Source organism: Chanos chanos, chromosome 7 (genome assembly GCF_902362185.1).
Source record: "Chanos chanos chromosome 7, fChaCha1.1, whole genome shotgun sequence".
Classification (NCBI taxonomy): domain Eukaryota; kingdom Metazoa; phylum Chordata; class Actinopteri; order Gonorynchiformes; family Chanidae; genus Chanos; species Chanos chanos.
This window is the reverse complement of record NC_044501.1, coordinates 39,629,542-39,643,738: the sequence shown is the minus strand read 5'-3', so window position 1 is coordinate 39,643,738 and position 14,197 is coordinate 39,629,542. Positions and strand designations below refer to the sequence as shown.

Sequence of the window (14,197 nt, the reverse complement as noted above, 5' to 3'; positions counted from 1 at the left end):
CAAGCAGGGTCAGATTAGCTCAGAGAAGAGTCAACTCTGAGATGGTTTATAAGAATTACATTACATGTTTGTTTGTTTGTTTGTTTGTTTAGCATTAACATTATCATCACTCACTACAGCAAATGCTGGCTTACAGTTAAAAAAATTATAATCATGGATGTAACGTAATTCTAAAATGAGTTCCACAAATTCTTAAATGGGGAAACGATAGGAAAGAAGATGTAAATAATTTAATCCGTTTGTTTGTTTGCAAAAAACATTTGCTTGGACCATGAAAGCTGCAGCAGGGAATTTTGACTGCAGAATTGGGACCACAAAATAATTTGTTTTGTTGTTGTTTGAATTTGGTTCTTACGAGAGACCTCATAAAGGTATAATGATTTGTAATTAGCAATGATAATAATAATAATAATCATTCTTGTTATTATTCCTAAGACACTTGACATGAAAACATCTTAAAAGAATTTGACAGAGTTAAGCTGATAGTATGTCTGAGATTCATACTACGTTTGGACATTATGCTCCATTCTCTTCTTTGTTTCTGGGTTTGAATAGAGATGGCTCAAGAGACAATGTGTGCGTGTGTGTGTGTGTGGGTGGGTGTGTGTCAGAGAGAGAGAGAGAGAGAGAGAGAGAGAGAGAGAGAGAGAGAGAGAGAGATTCATACAAACACAAAGTTGCTCTTACTGTTTGAATTAGCTTCAGACTGTGTTGGCAGTCCTATCCTGTCTGTGCAAACACAGCCACAGGATAACTCTGTGTCTTTTATCACACACACACACACACACACACACACACGCCCACACACACACACACACATTGCATAACGTTACAAAACATTCCCTTTGAACTACCTGCTTTTTTACTGCACAGACACACACACACAGTAGACACACACACCACACACCCCCTTATTGCATAAAATCATCGTCTAGCAGTGAGTCTGCATTTTTACTCCATTGACACACACCCTGTTTTGCTCAAAGCTTCATTACTGCATAAACATAAACACACACACACACACACACATGTGCATACAAACACACATACATACACACCTAATTGTATGAGTGGATCTTTGAAAAAACAAACCCCACAACACGTAAAAAAAAAATGTTATCACCCGTGACTAAGACAAATTTCAAACTTTGCCCTTGGACATGAATAATTTGTCCTTTATTTCTCCACCAGTGAGAGATCACATCAGGCCAAAGGCCATTCCTACGGAGTATATAACGAATCACCCAAACTCACCAAGCAGACAAAACCGAATTTGGGTTTCTCGTGACAAACCATGTGTTCTTATCACATGACTTTCCTTTTCTGAAGATTTAATCTGTCATTACAATGAATATTTGCTTGTCTGACAATTAAGGAACATCACACATCAAACTGTGTCTACAACAGTTTCTCTACAATTTAAAAAAAAAAAGCTCAATCTCAAGCTTTTCCCTGGTGTTCTCCCACACGCACACACGAAGACACACACACACACACACACACGAAGACACACACACACACACACACACACGAAGACACACACACACACACACAAGTACTCTCTCTCTTTCTTTCTCTCTCTCTCTGTCTCTCTCTCTCTCACTCTTTCTCTTTCTCTCTATCTATCCATGTCTCCCCCACACATCCATGATAAAAGGCCTTTCACGCATGCTAATAAGAACAGAGATACACACACACACACACACACACACACACACACACACAGGCACTTATCAGTTAAGGGACACACAGTGTATTTGACGTGACTGTACTGACATGAATGTTATGTGCGGTCTGGAGAACCACGTGGACTTCTCTTCACGGACACAGCGCTGACCCCGCTCCAGGTGTCGTGGAGACCGACGGCGTAGGAAAATCTGACCTGGTTTTGGCTCGAAACGAGGCCTGGTAAACCGATTGAACTCGCACGTGAACGAAACGGAGGAGCAGCTGACACATCGTAGGAACATTTCTATTGATTTTAATGGCCCATAAGCACACTGTGGACAGGTGGCAAACACACTGTTTGGAGGGAGCTTAGGCGTAACGTTGACTTAGGCGAAGGCCGGGCTTGTTATTGAAGCGCCGGGTCATCCATTAACCCTTAGCCTTGGAAATCTAAAGAATCTCTCAGAAATATTAACAGCGGTCAAAATAGCGGAAGACGCACCGAAGCCCGGACAATCGCTTGCTCAAAGTCGTAAATATTATCTTTATTATCTCGGCAAAGATCCTCAAGATTTCCTATTTCTTGTCAAGACACTCTCACAAGCTCTGTCCACTCAGGGTAAACGTCAGTTTGGCCAGGTGTTTGTAGCATCAGAAACAGGAAGAGCCCAAATAAAACTAAGATCAATCTAATCAGCCCTGGAACTATTTAAGTCTTAAATCGCTTCAATTGCTGGCACCATTTAAATCTTGTACCTGCAATGTCGAGAAGCCGAAATCCAATATTTTTATTCTCTTATACCTGTATAAGGAGATGTAGCAATAAAGGAATCTTGAATCTTGAAATCACATTTCTATTTAATGTCAGGTGATTAGGACACGCTGTTGAATCATCAGATCAGAACAGGGAGGAACATCTGTCAGACGTGATGGATGGATGGATGGATGAAGGTTAGAGAAGACCTGAACCTTGTTCCGGAACATTCCAACATTATTGTTACTGCGTTTCAAAAGTGTCACAGAGATTCATCCTTGCGTGTGCTGGCACTACTGCCCCAGAGTAAGTGTGTGTGTGTGTGTGTGTGTGTGTGTGTGTGTGTGTCTGGTTCCTCACACTCTTCTCTTTAACCCACAGACTGTGTTTCAATTCAAATTTGATCAAATCTTTCCAGGTTTTACGAACAGTGCAATAACAGTGGTTGATGGCATAACACGCGTTGTATGTGTTGGATAATATATGTAACAAAGTCCTTTGTCTTGACATTTTGACCTCATAAATAACTGGACGCTGTTCTAGTTTAGGGCTTTGGCCATTTAAATGAAGTAAGTCGTGTTTAACAGGTTCTTTCAGCTAAAGGCAGATTCCTGCCATAGAAAGCAGGATTTGTTAGAAGACCAAAAAAAAAAAAAAAAAAACCCAATAAAGATAACTACACGATGCATCAAAAGAAATTACTCAATGCAGCATTTGTAATATTTTACATTAAATGATTCTATTTTGTACTGTGCAGGTTGAGACAACACCTTATGAAATTTTATGGGGTTTTGGGATTTCTAGAAAAGAATAAGTTTAACACGGACGATGGTAACATTCCATTGTCGGTCTTAAACTTCGGGCTACGATCCTGTGTGTGTGTGGGTGGGTGTGTGTGTGCGTGCGTGCGTGCGTGTGTGCGTGCGCCTGTCTGTGTGTATGTGTTTTATTGTATAGGCCGGTGTCGTCTGGAAGTCAGTGAGCCCATAATGATAAGTTTATGATCTAACAAAGGAAGTTATTACTTAAAGTGTTTGTATTATATTAGATATCTTTTTTTACTGCACAGTTTCAGACAGCACATTACATTTTTCTCTTGTTCCAAAAAGATTATAGTCTTTTTGGCCGAACGAGTTAGGTGGTGACACGTCAGTACCAATGTTTTTTCCACTTAAGCCTCAGGTATTATTGTTTAAAGCAAATGTACGCCCTCACACATTATGTGGGACAACTGCTTTGTGTACATACATGTTATGCCCCCAGAACCCTTCCAGAAACACACAGGATATGGGTCATATTTACCGGACTGAGACAAACAGGCTGATGTGACGCATTCGCGTGACCGTACCTTCTAGCGTACCAATAACTCACTGTATATTCAGGAAAACAACAGACTTTGAACAAACTTCATGATTCAATGTTTGCACAAGATAAGAAAACAGAAAACACATGTTACTTTAACACATGCGATATTCAGGCAATTAACCAACATCATTTTTTTTTTTTTAACTAATGAAACACTCACACACTGCAGCGTGAGAATGATCATTGAAACCTGGGACTTAAGCACCTTTCCCGAGTGAATTATTAAACTTTATCAAAATGAGCCTCCTCTTCTCCGTAACTGCATTACAGGTTGGCCAACATTTTGATGGACGCCGTGTCCGTTGCTGTCCCTTCCTCTTTTACGTCAGGGGGTGTGCGGTGGGCTTCCAAAGAGCGCCTCTGCGTGCATTTGCGTCAGAAAAGGAGAGGGGGGGGGGGGTTACGCGAGGCCGGGGTCTATAAATACAACGACAGCGTGGGACAGTGACGAGGAACCGTAGTGAGAGAAGCATTGGAAGAACTTGGGGACAGAAACAACATCAGTCTGTTTATTTATTCATTTTTGTCACATATTCGTTCTTCAAGAACAGACCTTTCGCCGGCGGACTCGAGTTGTAGCGTTCACAGTTGCTGAAAATCTTAAGAATTTTTTTTTATTAGTTTTGTGAAGAATTCGAAAAGTACTATTTCAAATATGTTTCCTGAGGCCACCAGCGGGTAAGCGACTTCTAATTCATTTAACTTTCTGTAAATAGGAACACCAAACACAATGTCCTCTTTGTACCAACTTTCTCCTTGTGTTAAATACTGACTTACCAACCCAGGGAAAATACACTTCAAATTTTGCGACGGCATATAAATGATACGCTCTGTACAGTAAATCTATTGCATGGCATGACTCCAGAGTGGGCATGATTTCAATGGCCTTTCCAGGGAACGGCATATAAAGGGTGGCCTTAATTTAGAGCAGGAACACGTGCACACTAAATTTCTTTACCAGATCTACCAGATCTTTACCAAACAACCAAAATCGAAACATTACTTTTTTGCCGAGTTTGTTGAATTTGGTCGCATACGTGGCGGGTTCAAGCCTTTGACAGGTGCCAATTTTGACGCGTGTTGCGATTGCGTCAGAACCAAGCGTCCTCCAGCTGTTGGTAGATTTTTATTTCCTCAGGATAGCCTTCATTTAATTAGCGTAAACCAGCCAAAAGAGCTGTAAGAAGCATATACTCTCACCAGCAATGTGTGAAAATATGTGTATCGAACAATTCTTTCTCCCGTGAAGACTTTTGCGCAACTAGTATTTCAACTTTAAAGCAGTTTTCTGAGGTCCAGACTGAAACACATGGGGTTTTATTTTGGTGTAGACTGTTAAGCTGTCAGGGTGTAGTGCTTAAAATAACCGGATTCACTGTGATGGCTCCAGTTACATTATTACCATATATTTTTTACTCAGCGTGTCGCTATGACGTTCCATAGTTTTAATACATTTTGCCTCCAGGCAAACTCTCTCAGTGTGACTAACGCGGTCACATTCTTTGCGTTTGAGAAGAGTTCGCGAAGAACTTGTGAACTTAAAGACCTCGCTCATGTGAGGTAGCGAATAAGTATCACCTTTCGATTAGCGCAGGCAGAAATGTATAACTACGCTTTTGACTCCAATGGAATGTAAGACCTTGGCTTCATAAGTAGCATCCTCAAGTTTGTGGGAACTTAAAAACCGTGATGATGCTATAATATACCTTTACTGATACGCATTTAATCAGTCACATACTCTTGTAGTCATGTGAGTGGATGATCTCATAGGGAACTCTTTGATGGTTCTGTGTTCCAGGTATAGCTACGAGGATTGCAGGGCCACGGCCGATTGGCTCCTTGCTCAGACAGCCATACGCCCCCTGGTGGGGATTGTGTGCGGCTCAGGTATGGGAGGGCTAGCTGACATGCTCAAGGATCCCGTCATCTTCAACTACAGGGACATCCCGAACTTCCCCCAAAGCACAGGTATATGTGTGTGTATATTGAGATGCCTGTTATCATTATTCAGTATGTAGATAGCATTCAGTTGTTAATAGGGCAGCTGGTTAATAACTGTACTTTTGTTTCTGTGATGGCATGATTTCTGATATCATTGTGTCCTACCTGTAATTATTATAGTAATTATCAATATTTGCTCATCGATCACTGCATTGATTGCGTTTTACTACGAACTGGACACGGTCTGACCGGTGACTTTGGGGCTGATTTGGTGTCTGTGTGTTGTAGTTCATGGCCACGCAGGACGGCTGGTGTTTGGGACCCTTAAAGGGAGATCTTGTGTTTGCATGCAGGGCAGGTTCCACCTCTATGAGGGATACCCCATTCAGAAGGTACATTGTCAATGGACATTCCCCATTATTTTTACATTTAATCAAGCTCACTTTATTTTAAGAAAGGATCATCTAAAATGTATACTTATACTGCCCTAAGAATGGTAGTTTAAGGACAATTTCTCAATTCAATTTCAATTTCCCACTGAATCTGTCTGTTATGAAATAAAACATAATGAAAAATTAATTGGACTAATTGTCTGATTTTGTGTGGGATGAGTGAACTGAATCGAATTATACATCCGTATGTTACAGATCACTCTGCCGATGAGAATATTTAAACTGTTGGGAGTTGAAACAGTGATGCTGACTAACGCAGCTGGCGGCCTCAACGAGGACTTTAAAGTCGGAGACATCATGGTCATCAAAGATCACATCAACATGCCTGGATTTGCCGGCAATAACCCCCTATCAGGGCCCAACGATGAAAGGTGTGTAGCACATCTCTGAAAGTATGTTGCATTGTGTTATTCAGACCACATGTTATGTCCAGTGTAGTTATACAGGTAGAGAGAGGCAGGGTCGGTTTAACTGTACTCTCGTTACTTAACGCTGCTTTTTCCCCAAAAGTGCTCCAGGAGCCCAATAGCTCCACACATTTTAGGTCTTTACCATCACAGTTCAAGGCCTTGATAATTAGCCAATGAACTGAAACAAGTGTGTTAGATAGAACACAGAGCGTTTTGTGGTATCCTGCCCTTAAGGAGAAGGATTGAGTAACAGTGATTATGAACTCTGATAGAAGTCTTAAAGAAAAGGCTGTTTCAAGCATTTTTTTTTTTCAAAATGAGAGAACCTATGACTTAGATTTCACAACCACGTAATAAAGCAAACCCTTGACTTATCCAATCAAGTTGGCACGCATCCAGCAAAACTTTAAACGCAGGCATCCTAGTCCTATCGTTTATCAGCTTGACTGAACCCGTGGAAGGTCCTCGTCCCATTTTTGTGCGAAGAGTTCAAACTGAATGTTCGCGTCGGTTTTTCTTTTTCAGGTTCGGCGTACGGTTCCCTTGCATGTCGGACGCATACGACCGCGAGCTGCAGCAGATGGCGATGGACGTCGGAGCGGAGCTCGGCTACAGCGATTTCCTGCGGGAGGGCGTGTACTGCGTTCTCGGCGGGCCGTCTTTCGAGACGATCGCTGAATGCCGCATGCTCCACAAACTCGGAGCCGACGCAGTTGGTAAGCGTACTTCTAAGATAACGACAGTAAATGTTTTTACGATCAGATAATGCCCAGAATGACAAAATAATTTCATTTTAATCACAGGTTAATAATCGCAGGGGTTAATCTCTTCAATCTCATCTGAAAAAAATGCCTTTAAATTAATACTCAGAATAGAATCCCAATTAGCAACAAAATATAGTGCATGCCAAGGCTTTCTCCGTTTCCAGAAACGTAACAGTACAAATTTAAATCCTGTACAATGAGAATAAATAAACTCATATTTCCTTATAGTTATCGTAAATAACCTCAGAAAAATGTTTCCCCTGCTGTTAATTAAGACGTTTGAGAAGTACCCTGCCTTCACTCTCTCTCTGACTTTCTCAGGTATGAGCACAGTTCACGAGGTGATAGTGGCACGTCACTGCGGAATGCGTGTGTTCGCCCTGTCTCTGATCACCAATAAAGCCGTGATGGACTATGACAGCGAAGAGAAAGCCAATCATGAGGAGGTCCTACAAACGGGAAAGCAGCGCGCCGAGCAGCTGGAAAGACTGGTGTCCACCATGGTGATGCGCCTCGAGCACAACAGCAACTACGCTTGACTGTTCTCAGATCAGTCCAGAGCCGACGAGAGACCACCGATTCTTCAAAGCCGACGAGATCTCACGTGCGCCTGTTTGACTGATCTGATCCCAGATCAGTCATGAAGCGCTCACCTTACAGATCCCTTTGATTTCTTGTTTTCTTCTTTTTTCTTTAACAACCTGTACATTCCTGTAATGGGCAACAAGGAACGTGGAACTCTATAAGCGACCTGTAAATGTCTCAGTAACTTTAATACTGATCTTTAATGTGGTGTATATGTCTTAATTTAGCCTGCAATCTTCTGTATTTTGTTTTTGTTTGTTTGTTTGTTGGTTTGTTGGTTTTTTGATTAACTTATCTGGTGAATGTTAAAAGATGTACAGTAGGAGCCTGTAAGATTCTTATTTCTTGTTTCTATTTCTCTTATTCTTTTTTTTTAAACATTATTACTAAAGTTATTATTTATTTCACATTCAAACACCTCTGTGTTTTCTCTTTTTTGGGGGGGTGGGGGGGGGGGGGTGAGGCTGTGACCTTTCATTTTCAAGATTCCGGCATAAAGCAACATTATCATGATTGCATTTACAAAACCAGGAGCTAGGAGTTATTATACACATAATACTAATAATAGTCATCTCACACTGATACTAGCTAAAGGTAATTATTTGTATAACCTTGAGGAATGAGAAGCAGTTTGTTCTGATAAGTGCCACTTTTGACATGTAATCTAGGTGGTCCTGGAAGCCATCAAACCATTCAGGCGTGGCAGCTGATACCTTTGGACAACTAGAAAGTAACGAAATGCTTAAAAAAAAAACGACTCCTTTAATGCCTGATATGTTTAAAAATGACATTTTTTTAAAGAACGCTTTGAATGACACAAAAGACGCAGTAAAATGAAAGCAAAATCTTACAACCGAGTTTCATAACCTGTTAAGGCACCAAAAAACAAAACGGCGTCAAAAAGAAAAAAAAAAAATCTTTTTTTTTTTTTTTCCCCGTTTACTTGGTTTCAAGTTCAGAGGGATCTTTGTTCTTAGCAACATGAGTCCACTGGTGAGTCTTAAGATGGCTCCTTTGCCGGAAAGACTTGTTACACCGATCACATTTATGGGGTTTTTCCCCCGTGTGAGTAAGACGGTGTTTCGCCAGAGAATTCGCTTGTCGAAAACTCTTACAGCACACCTCACAAGGATAGTTCTTTGCTCCAGTGTGAATGAACTGATGTGACTTCAGAACCGATTTAAAAGGGAATCTTTTTCCACACACGTCACATGAAAACGGTTTGTCTCCAGAGTGAGTCAGAAGGTGCGTCTTCAGATGCGTTCCTCTCCTGAAACCCTTACCACAGATCTCGCAGCAGTAGGCGCGGATACCCGTGTGCAGCTGCTTGTGCGATTTGTAGCTGTTGGCGTGGATGAAGCTCTCTCCGCAAACCTCACATTTGAAAGGCTTCTCTTTGGTGTGAATCCTCTCATGGGCTCTGAGGTTGCTCTTTTGGGCAAAGCTCTTTCCACAATGAGAGCAACTGTGGGGCTTTTCTCCCGTGTGGACTCTCTGGTGGTAATCCAGATACGATTTTGTGAGAAAACTTGCCCCGCACTCCTTACAGGCGAACGGTTTTTCCCCGCTGTGAGTCTTCTGGTGGGCTTTTAAGATACTGGAGAGGAAAAAAGTCTTCTCGCACACGGAGCAACTGAACGGTCTCTCGTCGGAGTGACTGGCCATGTGGTTTTTCAGGTGATTCGGACGATGGAACCGTTTCTCGCACAGGACGCAGACGTGGGGTTTTTGGACTTTGTGGACTTTCCGATGGGCTCTGAGCAAGCTTTTACTGCAGAAAGTCTCTCCGCAATCAGGACATCCGTGCGAAATGCCATCACTGTGAAAGTTTTTCCTGTGCCTTCTCAGATTGTTAGCGTAGGTGAAGGTCTCTCCGCACTGTTCACACTGGAGCTGTTTCACCTCTGACTGATTCTTCAACTCAATCTCCAGGTTCTTCTCTGTGCTGTCATCCAACACCGGGTCGACCGCTGAATCACAACCTTCTGGAATGACGCTTTCCTCTGACACAGCAACCTTCAATGTCATATTCACTGGTTCGTCAATAGAATTGAGGATATAGGCTCCTTCCTCCTGACCATCACGCTGGCAGCCGACTGCAGTTTCACCTTGACTAGATGTCAACGTTCCTGACAATCGGAAACATAATTTGAAAGTTACATTTTTCCTCAACAGCTCTGTCACTGATAAGTACAAAAAATACTCAGTAAGGATGGTCTGATAGAGCAAATTAAAATAAAATGAAAATATAAACCTTGTGTAGTGGATGGCCCATATGAAACCTCCACTTGGTCTGCTTCACAGTCAGCACTTTCAGGTTCAGCTTCCTCAACATCTGTTGCCTGCAACAAAAACACAGATTGACTCTTTGGAACTAAAAAATAGATATGTTAAAATGGTTCAATGTAATGTACAACATACCTCCACAACCTGAGTAGGACCATCTTCGAATTTTACAGTGGCAGAGGGACTGAAGTTTACATCTTTCCCCGATGACGCCAGTGTCTGTGAGTGACCTGAAACTGCTAGACCTTGTGAGAAGAGAAACAATATTATAACGTTACAAGACAAAAGTATTAAAACACACGTAGCCTTATCGCCCGACCGAAACTTACTCTCCCTCGTCGTTGTATCTTTATCTGCGGCTCCATTTGGCCGGTGCCTCACGCGTCTTAGCTTTTTCTTCTTCCCCGGCAAAGTCAGCTGACTTTCAAGCAACCTCAACTTCCTTTTCAGTGCATTGTTCTCTTTCTGGTAGCGGGAAATTTTCTCTTGGGGTCCAACGCCTTCATCAGACACGAGCTCGGTGATTTGTGCGGTCGCTGATTTAGCTAATCTTCTCATAAATGAGGTCAATCGCCTCTGTGAGGAGAGAGTTAAATAGTAAGTCTCGTGCACTGTCGCTACGATACGTGTGATCTAAACCATTGTGTGTCGACAGAGAGCAGAAATAGACATCTTCAGTTTACTCACCAGTCTAATGTCATTCTTTAAACTACAGTCGTTCTCCGAAGGCTGACTGTTGTTCCGACGATTAATAGCAGGAGTAATCCCAAACCGGCAAATTTCTGATAGTGTAGCTGTGACAAAATTCTCCATAATGGAGCCCAGTTGTTTGTGAAAAGTAGAAGGATGCGTCATACTCGTGCAGACGCCGACTCAACGTCATTCAAACTTTTGAAAAACACTATATAAAGATGTACTACATGTGCCAATTGCGAGATAGAATGTAAGTACACTGTAACACTTCAACTTTATCTGACCTGGCTCATAGGAACAGTAAAACAAGTAGCGGGTCAACGTTTTACCTTCCGGAATGAAAATGTCAAAATAAAAGTTCCGAATTCAAACGCGTGAGGTCACATGAAATCGCGAAATCGGAGAGCAAAAATAACTGTAGTTTTTTATTGCCCACGAAGCGTTGAAATATCCACGTGCATGAAATCATTAACATGACGAAAGTGGATAGCTATAAAACTTAAGCATACAAACGAGATTCAATTATTACGTCAATATCTTAACAAAGAATGGCACGTTTTTTAATTCAGCCCAAACCTTTTCAAAACAATGCTAAGAGATCTTCCAATTCAAAACATATTCATATGCATACAAGCTTGTATTTACAACGCCACTCAAAAGCATCATACTTGTATTCAAAAGAGCACTTTTTTAAATGAAAGGCAACATAAAACACTGAACATTATGTTGGGGTTTGAAGTGTTGTACAGTTCATGGTTTGTAATTTTTCAGCTGTTCCAGGAAGCCTGGGTTTGGACGTATAGAGGGTCGAGCCAGCTTAACTGTTTTACAAGCTTCTTCAAATGACATTCTCTCTGATGACATCAGGTAGCCTATGGCAACGGAAGCAGAGCGGGAAACTCCTGCATTACAATGCAGAAGAACAATTCCATTCTGTGAAGTAAGGACACATAAATGAATTGTCTCATGGGAAAAAAAATAAAAATAATATGAACATTTACTGTCTTGCACGTAGTGCATATGCACACAAACACATCTTGCGAACATACACGCAATCTTACAAATAATTACAACAAGAGAGAACACAAAGAGACAGACAGGCTGAGAGACAGACACACAGATACACTGTGTACATTACCACGTGAGAAATCTCCTCCGTAGTCAGTCAGTCTCTCTCTCTCTCTCTCTCTCTCTCTCTCTCTCTCTCTCTCTCACTCACTCACTCACTCACACACACACACACACACACACACACACACACACACACACACACACACACACACACACCTGTTCTCTAACTTGATCGATGAATTCAAAACACTCCGGAAAACAGGAGGTGATGTCTGTCTCTGGAAGATCTAACATGGTCACGGTTTTGTAGGTGAAAAGTTCGGGAAAGGCATTTTCAACCCCATAGGCCACATTCAGGACGTGTGAAACCTGGAACAAGACGAGTGCAAGAAAAAGTCAGCATGTGGAAATAAGTGAGTAAGTTATACTGTCAGTTTCACCATAACCACTACAAAGGTTGTTGGAACGAATCGTTCTATTAATAACCTGGTCTTGATGACCTCATTTATTCCCACAGTGACGCCTTCATTGCTCTACAAATATAATAATGATGCAAACACAGATATCATCTCAGTTAATTCGGACACGTGTCAATTTACCTTAAATTTCCTCAGTGTGTCAATATCTTGCGCAGCATCCTGGGAGGCTAAACAGTTTGAATAGGACGTTATTACCGGTAAGGAATTCTGAGGCAGTACTAGATTTCGCAAGTGTATGTATAAACAGGCTCACAATTTTACTGTACAGAAAGATCAAACATCTTACAGAGAAGAAGAAACGGCTTAACAGTGCCAACTTGTAGATCCAAGCTCAGGTCCTGTACAAATCCAAATGCATTGCCTGTTGTACTATCCTCGGTGACGACAACGTCTGTTCCGCTTCGAGATTCTATAATTCTTTTCCCCGTAACCGTTGTTACTCGTGTGGACTGTTTCTTTAAATGTGCCTTGGAGAAACCCTGTATTTCTTGTGCTAGAGATTTCATCACGGCACGTTTAATAAGCATTCATATTAGCTACTCCACTCGCAGTTATTAAACCATCTGCACGTTCTGCAATCGAAGCAGTCACGTAAGAAAACATCGACTACAACAAATGGGGGATCCACTTACTAGTTACACCCTAATACGTCAAAATAAAAGTCCTTACCTTTGTCGCAAAAGATCAAGTATTTTGAAGAATTAATTACTGTCAGGCTGGAATTGTCGAGCAGGTATCACGTTGATACCTAATTTTACGACAGCTCCATCCAAGGATACAAATCAGTGTAGTTGCACATCGAAACAGACCCCAAAGTATTTCTGTTTAAAAAGTGTTTATTGAAAACAAGCATACTGAAAGGAAACGGTGTGTACATAACTGACATTCAAACAAATTCAGCACGTGTCTGCCAAGATGTAAACAGAAAAATTGATTGCATAAAATACTGCTTAAAAATTGTTTTGGCATTCAGTATTTAAAAAAGATGTTAAAAAAAGACCTCTATGGAACTACCTCTACGTTGCTGTCTTCGTAGTCTTTTATCACTCTTTCCACTATCTCTTGACTGTACAGAATTCAGTATCCCTTCCATCATAAGAATAGGCATGATGGTCCCTTTTAACAATCCCATTATAAAACGCAGAGCCTGCACTGTCCATTTCAAGGAAATTTTTTTTTTTTTTTTTGGCACGTGAAAAACATTATTGTGAGATATACAATGCATTAACAAGTGCCTTTGTACAACAGCATTCATTATGTGTGAACATGATTCAAAGTATTACTTTTTATACAGCAGAAACATGTCTCATAAAACTTCATCGTCAATCCACTGTAAACATTCCTCTTTCATGATTGGGCTCTTGGTGATGTGGCTTTGATTGAACAGGAAGTAAACACAGAGTGGCTTTTTAAGGATGGCATTCTCGCTAAAAATCGATAACCTAAGCTGATTTGGCAGTCTTAAAAAAGAAAGATGTAAGTGTAGAGCTTAATTCAAAATCCATGTAAGTGGAAAAAAAAAAACCCACATGTCTCCCATATAAAAGTAGGAGGGGCTTCATTTTCTCTTTTGGCTGAGAGAATGAGTGGCACCTTTCTGAAATTGGCACATGCTCTGACAATTGTCTTTGTAAACACAAAAGAGAGGCTTAAAATGATATGAAGCTGGGAACCCGCCACCAAAGTAAAGAAATGGAAGATGAAGGCACTTCAGAGAGGGGGGGGGGGG

The 14,197-nt window shown here is 41.3% G+C and overlaps 3 protein-coding genes across 3 annotated transcripts; 1 reads left to right on the top strand and 2 right to left on the bottom strand.

The window, feature by feature from the left end:
- Nucleotides 1–4,246: 4,246 nt before the first annotated feature.
- pnp5a (purine nucleoside phosphorylase 5a) lies at nt 4,247–8,346 on the top strand. Its single transcript, XM_030780857.1, has 6 exons — nt 4,247–4,465; nt 5,586–5,755; nt 6,017–6,120; nt 6,376–6,551; nt 7,116–7,306; nt 7,676–8,346. The coding sequence occupies exons 1-6, from the start codon at nt 4,443–4,445 to the stop codon at nt 7,891–7,893; spliced, it is 882 nt and encodes a 293-aa protein (XP_030636717.1). The 5' UTR covers nt 4,247–4,442; the 3' UTR covers nt 7,894–8,346.
- Nucleotides 8,347–8,878: 532 nt separating this feature from the next.
- On the bottom strand, nt 8,879–9,967 carry LOC115816374 (zinc finger protein 239-like). Its single transcript, XM_030779330.1, has one exon. It carries the CDS (start codon nt 9,965–9,967, stop codon nt 8,879–8,881), a length of 1,089 nt encoding a protein of 362 aa, XP_030635190.1.
- Nucleotides 9,968–11,461: 1,494 nt separating this feature from the next.
- On the bottom strand, nt 11,462–13,012 carry dusp19b (dual specificity phosphatase 19b). Its single transcript, XM_030780856.1, has 4 exons — nt 12,755–13,012; nt 12,589–12,635; nt 12,206–12,358; nt 11,462–11,851 (listed from the first exon to the last, which is right to left on the bottom strand). The coding sequence occupies exons 1-4, from the start codon at nt 12,993–12,995 to the stop codon at nt 11,669–11,671; spliced, it is 624 nt and encodes a 207-aa protein (XP_030636716.1). The 5' UTR covers nt 12,996–13,012; the 3' UTR covers nt 11,462–11,668.
- Between the last annotated feature and the right edge of the window lie 1,185 nt (nt 13,013–14,197).